This window comes from Octodon degus, unplaced genomic scaffold (assembly GCF_000260255.1).
Source record: "Octodon degus isolate 3935 unplaced genomic scaffold, OctDeg1.0 scaffold00184, whole genome shotgun sequence".
Lineage (NCBI taxonomy): Eukaryota > Metazoa > Chordata > Mammalia > Rodentia > Octodontidae > Octodon > Octodon degus.
This window is the reverse complement of record NW_004524760.1, coordinates 1,557,119-1,566,076: the sequence shown is the minus strand read 5'-3', so window position 1 is coordinate 1,566,076 and position 8,958 is coordinate 1,557,119. Positions and strand designations below refer to the sequence as shown.

The 8,958-nt window shown below is 41.6% G+C and overlaps 1 protein-coding gene across 1 annotated transcript in view; it reads right to left on the bottom strand.

Annotated features, from left to right (window-relative positions):
• Positions 1-747: 747 nt before the first annotated feature.
• LOC101592389 (HRAS-like suppressor 2) overlaps positions 748-8,958 on the bottom strand; it is a 24,882-nt gene continuing 16,671 nt past the window's right edge. Inside the window, exon 3 of the mRNA XM_023703995.1 lies at positions 748-1,052. Coding sequence (XP_023559763.1) covers positions 763-1,052 — 290 coding nt within the window. The 3' untranslated portion in view covers positions 748-762. The remainder of the gene's footprint in view (positions 1,053-8,958) is intronic.

The following is an 8,958-nucleotide window of genomic DNA, read 5'->3' as shown; positions in this document are numbered from 1 at the left end:
GTGGGGGGGCAGCTCACCCCACCAGGGGGCGGGGCGGGCTGGCATGTGGTGCTGGGGGATTGAACCGTGGTCCCTGTGCTTTGCTAAGCTTAGCTTGTTCTAAGTAGGTGCTTTAGACCACTGAGCCATCTCACCAGCCCAGATATATTTTTTCTAAACCAAAACCTCAATTTTTTTTTTATTTGTTTTTGTTTTGTTTTTTGTATTGGGGCTGGAACTCAGGACATTGCACTTGCCAGTAAGGCACTTCTGCCGCTGAGCTATATCCCTGGCCCCTAGTTTCAGGTTTAATTTCAAGGCTGGCATTTTGCAATAAATAAGTAGGTTTGGGATTGAAGTTTGGCTCTCAGTCTCTAACAGGATTGCCATCACTGAACTAGAAGCTCAGTACCTGATTGAATGAGTTGGGGCAGATGACCCTGGAACTCTGAGCCTCAGTTCCCCATCTATAACACAGAGATAATAAAACCTGCTTCTAGGGCTGTGGAGAGTCACCTCGGGGCCAGGGAGCAGGCAGGGCTCAGCAACAGGAGTGACTGGCACATCCGGGTCCCACTTCTCTAGCCATAACCTGCTAACAGCTCTGATCTGCATTGGCATCTTGCCTGGGTGTCTCTGCACTCTCATCCCCACTTCAAATGAAACATCTTCAAGGGCAGAGATTCTGTCTCTGCTATTTTGTCTTGTCTGTGTCCCTATCACCATTCTGATCCAATCACAGCAGGTGCTGAGGCTCTGACAGCTAAGGAGATGACCTGCTACTTAGGAAGGCTGAGCACACACCTGTTCACAGAGAGGAATTCCGTAGCGCAGCTCAGTCACAAAGTGTTCGCAGTTCTTGCTGGTCAGTGAATATGGTATCTCCTTCCCCACCAGCTCCAGGGCATGTTTGACGACTTTGGTGATAGGCAATGGTAGGTATCTGTCATCATATTTGTTATTGACCTCGTAGTGATCTGTCCCGGCCACTTCGGACAGCAGCTCCTTTTTCACTATGGCTCTCTCAGTCAGGGCAGACATGATGCTGGAAAGACCAGCTCCTGCCAATTCACCTGTGGGAACAATGAATTCAGAGCTGGCCCTGACCCAGACAGCCTCGAAACCCTTGGCACCATCAACAGGGATGAGCTACAGCAGAAACCACCCATCCTGCCTAATGTAACCCAAGCCCAGAGGACCTCAGAAAGGTTGTCTGGGGTCCCCAGCTCTGCTTTCCACATATCTAACATGAAGGATGTGACTTCCAAAGAGCCACATGAGTTCATGAGCTCCTTCCCTGAAGAAGTCAGCAGCTGAGACAGAATGGTGCGGAGCAAAGAGGAAGCAGAAGACAGCAGAGGCCTAGTCTCAGGTTCCCCTTCTAGCTCATGCCTATAAAAAAAAAAAATTTTAAAAAAAAAAGTCACTCAACCTCCCTGGCCAGCAGTAATGAGCCCCAGAAGACAAGGGTAGCATTTTGAAATTGTAAGAAAGGAACCAGCTAATCAAGAGAGACAGCAACATAGAAATCTACAACCCCAGGTGCTAGCCTTGATTCTTTCATGATACAGCTTCTGCGAGTCCCTGCTCCTGGGGCCTTGCTCTGATCATTTACAAATTAAAGAAGCTGGGTTAGATGACAGCCAAACCTTCCAACTCTGTCTAAATTGCCTCTAAAGAGGACTCCATATTTTTGGAATGAGAGACAGTAGCCAAGTAGTGGTGTCTAAGAGGGACCCAGCTTACAGATGTTGCAAACACATGGCCATCAGCCTCAATCTTCAGACAGCTGGGGGATGGTAATGGTCTACTTCCTAAGGAAGGGGACACAGGCAAGGACACATCTGGTCACTATGGACTACTCCAGAGATGCCTACAAAATGCCTGTGCCTTAAACCTTACATAAACTAGACAACAGGTATCCTCGGGAAAAGGGTCTCCTGCCTTCCTGTCTAGGAAAAGCACACTCCAGCCCTCTGTAAATTGCCCTCATAAATACCTTGCACTAATTAGAATCATTAGGTGTTTTGCTGTTTGGAATCCCAATCAGTCCCACTTGGGGACAATTTGGAGAAGTCCCTTGTGGAAACTACCCTACCACATCCCTCTGGGGGCAACTCCAGCTATGGGTTCAGCTGGACAGAAAACAGCTATTTCTGTATTGTATGGTTGCATAATTACATATTTGTCAAAACTTATGGAAATATATACTAAAAGGGTCAATTTTTGTTGAGAGCCACAGAAGCTGGAAAATCAGTCTAAGGTGTGTAGGAATGAATGACTAGGCCTCAGTGCCTAAAGCAAACAAGCTACCTCAGTCCTGAGATAAGCATCCTGACTGGCTAATGTCAGCTACTAGTCACTAGGCAACCTTGTGTCACGTGTTACTAACTTTGCAAAAGTATAAATAAATGTAGATTTCATTGTGCTAGCATGTGAGTCTTGTCCATCAGGCAGACCAGCGACCACCTAACCCAGCTTTTCTCTTCTTGTCTATCTTTCCCATCCCTGATGCCATGTCTCCCAAGTAGAACTGATCCAACTGAGACCAACGGATCCCTACAAATTTTACTATTTGTAAATTATTCTTAAGTTTAATTTTCAAAATTAAAATTAGATGTGTATATGTATATATTGCAAATTTTAGTGTATGTTTATATATATTACATATGTATATGCATATGATGTGTGTATATTTACTCCTAGACCAAACACTCACAACCACAAAATCAAAACAAAACTGCTTCTGTGGGGCCTCTTGTAATTACAATTATTCTTGGGGCTGAAGCAGGAGGATCATAAATTTGAACCAGCCTGGACATCTTAGTGAAGTCCTGTCTCAAATGTTTAAAAATAAAAATGACTGAGGTCTAGCTCAGTACTCCATTGGCTCAATTCCCAGTATTACACACACACACACATGCACACACACACACATGCACACATGTGCACACACATACACACACACACACACACACAGAGTCTCAATTTCCCCAAAATGCTAGCTGTAAAAGATAAAATTTATACTATTTTCACTTCAATATGGCCTTACAGAGTCCTAACCAATCAACTACAAACTGGTAGCTCACATAGTGCTCCCACCTTGAAGGAGTGGAAGCCTCTAGCTGCCCTTCACAGTGGAAACAGGGCACCTCTTCATTCATGCTTTAGGAACTAAACTACAACTTCTGTGAGCAAGTTTCCTGCCACCTTTAGCTTGCAATCCCCTGGTTTGTGAACTCTTCCAAATTTATATCAATTTGTTCATACGATAGTGGGCAATAATCCTTTTAAATTTCCCTCGATTGATATGATTTCACTTTTGTGACAGTTTCTGGTGTCACAAATGGGATATGAATGTAGCCTAGCTGAGCCCAGAGTGCAGTGAGTGCCCAGGTGCCACCCCCCACCACACCCACTGCACTCACCCATTTCTTATTGACCCCAGAGTTCTAGGGTAAATCTCTCTTACATCCAAGTTCCACTCCTTTTGCATTTTAAGCTCTCCACATTTATTGTGCATCCCTGTGTTTTGCTGAAGCTTCCTGGTAAGTTACCTTTTTGACAGTCTGGGAAGAAACCTGTGATTCTCTGTTTCTCAACACTGGCAGAGTCACTGGGCTCAATATGGACATGATAAGGAATCTAAAAGCAAGGATGAGTTATGTCTATTCTAAATCTCTTTTTCTATCATCCTCATATTAAAGTTTCTTCATGAAACCTATGGCCTAGGGCTCTCTGATTTATATCAATTTGTTCTTACGATAGTGGGCACAGGGAATGCTTAAAGCCAGTAATTGCAATGATCAAGCTAGAGACTTTGAGGATCCTATCACATATGCCTCTGAATAAGGAATAAAGAGAGCCAGAAAAATGAGACAAGAGTTATTAGAAGTTATTCTCAGAGTGTTTCTCATAAGACTAGACCAAGTCATTATCCAATATTGTAAACAGAAAGAGGATAAATCCACCTAAGATTTCTGAATCTGCCTAGAAGAAATTTTCAAGCAATAGTCTCAGTTTAAGGGCTAGGAAGATGAAGTGGATCATCACCCCATTTTGTTAATGCACAATACACAAAATAAAGGGACTTACTAAAGAAATACAAATTAGAATTGGAGGAAACTCCCCTCACAGAACTATATTACCTGGGCCGGGGAGATGGCTCAGTAGAATAAGTGCTTCCCTGGCAAGCGCAAGGGCCTGAGTTCAATCCCTGGTTCCGCCAAAAACAAAAAAAAGAGGAATATTTATTATTTGAAACTCCCTCATGGCTATTTGTTTCTCAATAAAATTATGAAAAAAAAAGAACTATATTACCTGATGGAATATTTTGAAAGAACATTAAAACAAAAGAGGAACTATCAGACAAATAAAATAACGGTTCTACACCTATAGCCATTACAAGGACTTTGGCCTGATTTTAAGAAATCCATTGTACCAGGATGGTGGCATACACCTGTGATCCCAAAGAATCTCTGTGAGTTCGAGGCCAGCCTGAGTTACATAAGCAAATTCAAGGCCAGCCTGCACTACATAATGAGAGCCATGTCTCAAAACAAAACCAAAAAAAAATCCATTCCTGATCTTGTCCCTAGTGACAGAGGTGCCTGACATTATTGTAAGCTAGTGGACACTGGGAAAAAGACTATCCCTTGAACAATAACAGAAAACTGGAACATCTTTCCAATTCTTTAGTAATTCTCATTACCACCTGGTGAGCTACTCCTAATACCTCCTTGAAATCAACATACTTTGCTTGTAAGTACAGAGCAATTCTTTCTACTTTAAACCACAATATAATACAGTCAAGAACTTCCTCAGAATAACAACAAATATCTCAGTAGTAGGAGTTTTCAATCAAGTTCAAAGATTTATCAAAATCCAGTATCCTGGGCCACTTGTCTGAAGTCATTCATTTATCTCACATGACTCTGCCCCTACAAATCTCCTAGGTAGAGACCTGCCATAGGAAGCTGAATAAAATCATCTTCAGGAGAAATTACCTTAAAGGTCCCAGATTCATCAATTGAAGTTCTTAGTTTATGATCTTGTGAGATTATTAAGTTCCATAACAGTATAGTTATTATAGATCTCCAGTGTCCCTGCCTGACACTTTGTGAGCCTTCTACAGATGGAGAAAAAAATTAAAAGTAGCAAGTTTATTAAACTTCATATTGATTAGGCTGGAGATGTATGAGTAACTCAATAGTGGAGCATTTGATTAGCATGCACCAGGCCCTTGGTTTGATCCCCAGTACCACCAAAAAAAAAAAAAAAAAGTCACATTCATCTTCTAAACTACTTTTTATTTCCTTAGTATCTTTTAAAAGCTAAAGATAGGGTTGGGGAGATAGCGCAGCAGTCTAAGCACCTGCCTGGCAAGCACAAGTACTTGGATTCAATTCTCAACACTGCATGCCATGCTGGCCCCAGAACCCTAGACATGCAGGGCTGGCCACCAAAACTGGGCATGGTAGTGGCACATGCCTATAATCCCAGCAATGGGGAGGCTAAGACAGGAGGATCACTACAAGTCCAAACTGTATAGCGAGACTCTATCAAAAATAAAATAAAATCTAAAGATATATGAGGGGTTGCCCTTTTAATAAAAAATGTAGTGAAAAAAAAGCTCATTGTTCCCTATTACAGTCCTTGAAACCTTCCTATCTTACCTATAAAAAAGTCTCATGGATGAGAATGGAGCACTGTACAAGATCTAAGAGTCAATGTCAATCCAAATGGTTCAAAGTTAGGAACTTTTGCTATACTTTTTGTAGCATCCTAGCAGACAGAGAAAGCTAATATTTATTTGCTTTTACTTGAAAAGCCAGCAGTATACAGTATTACTGAGATTCCCTCACACTTTTCACAAGTTTTACAACAGCATTTAAAACACCTGCATTCTCCCAGACAATGTACCATGTTCAATGTATAGATCATTAGTTTCTTTATTCCTCATCTAAAAAAGGGCTCAGATCCTCAATATATCCACACTAGCAGCTCATTTCTAAGGCTCTCAACATATGCTCCAATTTCCATAGGACACTGTTATCTGGGTCATGATTTACCTACCAAGCAAATATGTACATCTCCTGAAATAAAATAATAATTACTGTCCTGGTTTCTTGTGACTGAGACAAAATACCCAATACCCTAAGTTAAAAGAAGCATGGTACAAAAATAATTAATTAAAAGTAAAGGAGGGATGGTGTATTTGGCTCACAGTTTGTAGGCGTTTTATTCCACTGCTTCAAGGCAAGGTGGCATGGTAGAGGAGCTTCACAAGAAGAGAAATAGCTCATGGCACACATGGCCTACAAATCAGCAAGGTGGAAAGCAGTCAGCTGCAAGCAACAAGCAGTGACCCTCTTTCTGTCCCTTCTATTTTAGCCAGGCTGCATACCATTATACCTGGTAGCATTCATATCTAGGGTGAGGGAGCCTTAATCAGAGTATCACACCAGGAATCAATACCAGCATCACATCCTTGATCCCAGCTTCACACACCCTAGTCCTAGGCACCTCTGAAAAGCCCCACCTAGGACCACATGAGGCTTTGGAAGTAAAATTATCTTAGACCTGTGTGGAGGACCACCCGAGCAGCTCTCCTTGAAAGAAGAGCGACTGTCTCCATTTTGACTGAGCCTGACCCTATTTCCTCCTATTGTTATGTACAGAGCAGGCTAGGACTTCTGTTTATCCTTTAGTTGGCCTTGAGCAATGTATATTGGTCTAGCTGAGGTGCTGGTGACAGTCTTTGAAGGTGGTGTGTGTGTTTCCCTGGTAAACCTGCTGCTCTTTAATGTGAGTTGGGTTGAGACAGGATGGTAGAGCTAATGCTCCATGCCACCAGCTGGGATTAAGTCTTGAGATAGAGGCTATGACTTCCTGGAGCTTGAAAGACTACATCAAAGCTGAAGCACCAGACCCCCCAGAACATTAGATGCTATCTCTATGGCATAATAGTATAATGCAGATTACTGTCTCTGCATATCCTCTCTGCATATGGCAGAGGTAAATGTAGGCCACTCACCTAGCTCAGCTCACAATGGTCACTTTTGTGAGCTGAGCTAGGTGGTCACTTCCCACAGTTCTCAGTCAATCCTCCTAAAGTCACTCCTCCACTGAATAAAAACTGGGGGAAGCCCTGGGTGGCTCTCTTGGTTCCAGAAAGCCACCTTCATGGCTGGACTTAGGGCCCCTTGGCTCCCCAGTAATTATAAATATGTTTTAGTGTCTTTACTTTCACTGTGGGTTGCACTGGGAGTGGTAGATTGGAATCAACTTGATGGGATTCCAATAACATAACTTTGGGATTACAAATATTGGCTTCTTGGACTGAGACGAGGACCTGGAAGTGACTCCTACAGACCTGTAACTAAAGACAATATAGAGGATCCTCTGAATTTGCAGAATATTACCAATCTTAAATCCAAAATTTTTCTTTACTGTTCTCTCCATTTCATGAGCTAACTAAAAACAGTACTAAGGAATCTCTTCCTTAGGTAGCAAAACATAAGAAGACATCTATTGAACTTTAACAAGCTTTATAAAATTCTCCTGCACCAGCACTCTTTAACTATTCCAAGTGGTTTACATGGTTGTCCATTAACAGAGCAACTAGGCCTTAGGAGCCTTCACCCATATACATGGGGGGCAGGAAAGCAATTGGAAATGATAGCCAGAGCATATCCAAATTGTTTAAAGGCAGTAGCCACAGCTGCCAAAGTTGTAGAATCATCTTCAGAACTTATTTACAGAAGTGATTTACATAAACAGATTCCTCATGCTGTGACTATACTGATTACCCAGCACGCACAGTATTTCTCAGCCTGCAAACTGACATTGCATGAGATTATGAACCTGCCTCCTTCAAGCCTTCACATTCATTGCTGTTATTCCTTAAAGCCTGCTACCCTCCTATCTTTACTCAACAAAGGAGAAGTCAAAATTTGACCCCAGCATTAAGTTTATAGGAAGCCCCAATGGCCAATCTGGAATTACTACTCCATGCTGATAGGTCTCATATCAAAAATTCTAGGCCGGCCAAATAGCTCAGTGAATTAAAGCACCTGCTTAGGTAAACGCAGCAGCCAGGGTTCAATCCTTGGCTTGCCATGCCAGCCCTGCCCCTGAGGCTGAGCTGAAAAGGTGATTGAGACTGGGTATGGTGGTACATGCCTGTAATGCCAGCTTTTGGGAGGCTGAACACAGGAGAATCACTACCAACCCAATCTATGTAGTGAGACGCCATAGACCCTGTAGACCTTGTACTAAAATATAAAAAAAAGAAAAAGTAAAAGAAAGAAAGAAAGAAAGAAAGAAAGAAAGAAAGAAAGAAAGAAAAGAAAAGAAAAAATAAATTAAGGAAAAATATCAAGTTGGGTATACTGCTATAACACAATGTAAATTGTAAGAGTTTTTCCTCAACTTATAATTTGATGCAACATGCAGAATTATTTGCCCTAACTCTACTCCACTGATAACAGATATGTTTTTCAAGTAGTCAATGACCTTGGTATACTATGGAAAAAGAGGAATTCTTAACATCATAGCAGACCCATAAAAATGTATCTCAAGTTTCTAATCACTTCTCTGGACTATTGTTACCCTTATGAGAATCTGTCATAAAAAGTGATGCTCTTTAAAAAAAATAACTGATGCTTTTATTCACAAAATAGACAAGAAATATTAAGGAACAGTCATGGCTGGTTTCCATGTGGAGGCTGACAACCAGGAAATCAGCCTAGTTAATAAACTATGTATCTTTCATGAAATCCATCCAAATACATAAACAATTATAACAAAACTGAAAAAGAAAAAGAGAGAATAGACAGACATGGTAATGCACACCTATAATTCCAGAACATGGGAGACTGAGGCAGGAAGATTGCCATGAATTTGAGGCAGGCATAAACTGCAAAATGAGATCCAGTCTCAAAAAAACAGGAAGGACGGAAGGAAGAAAGGAAGGAA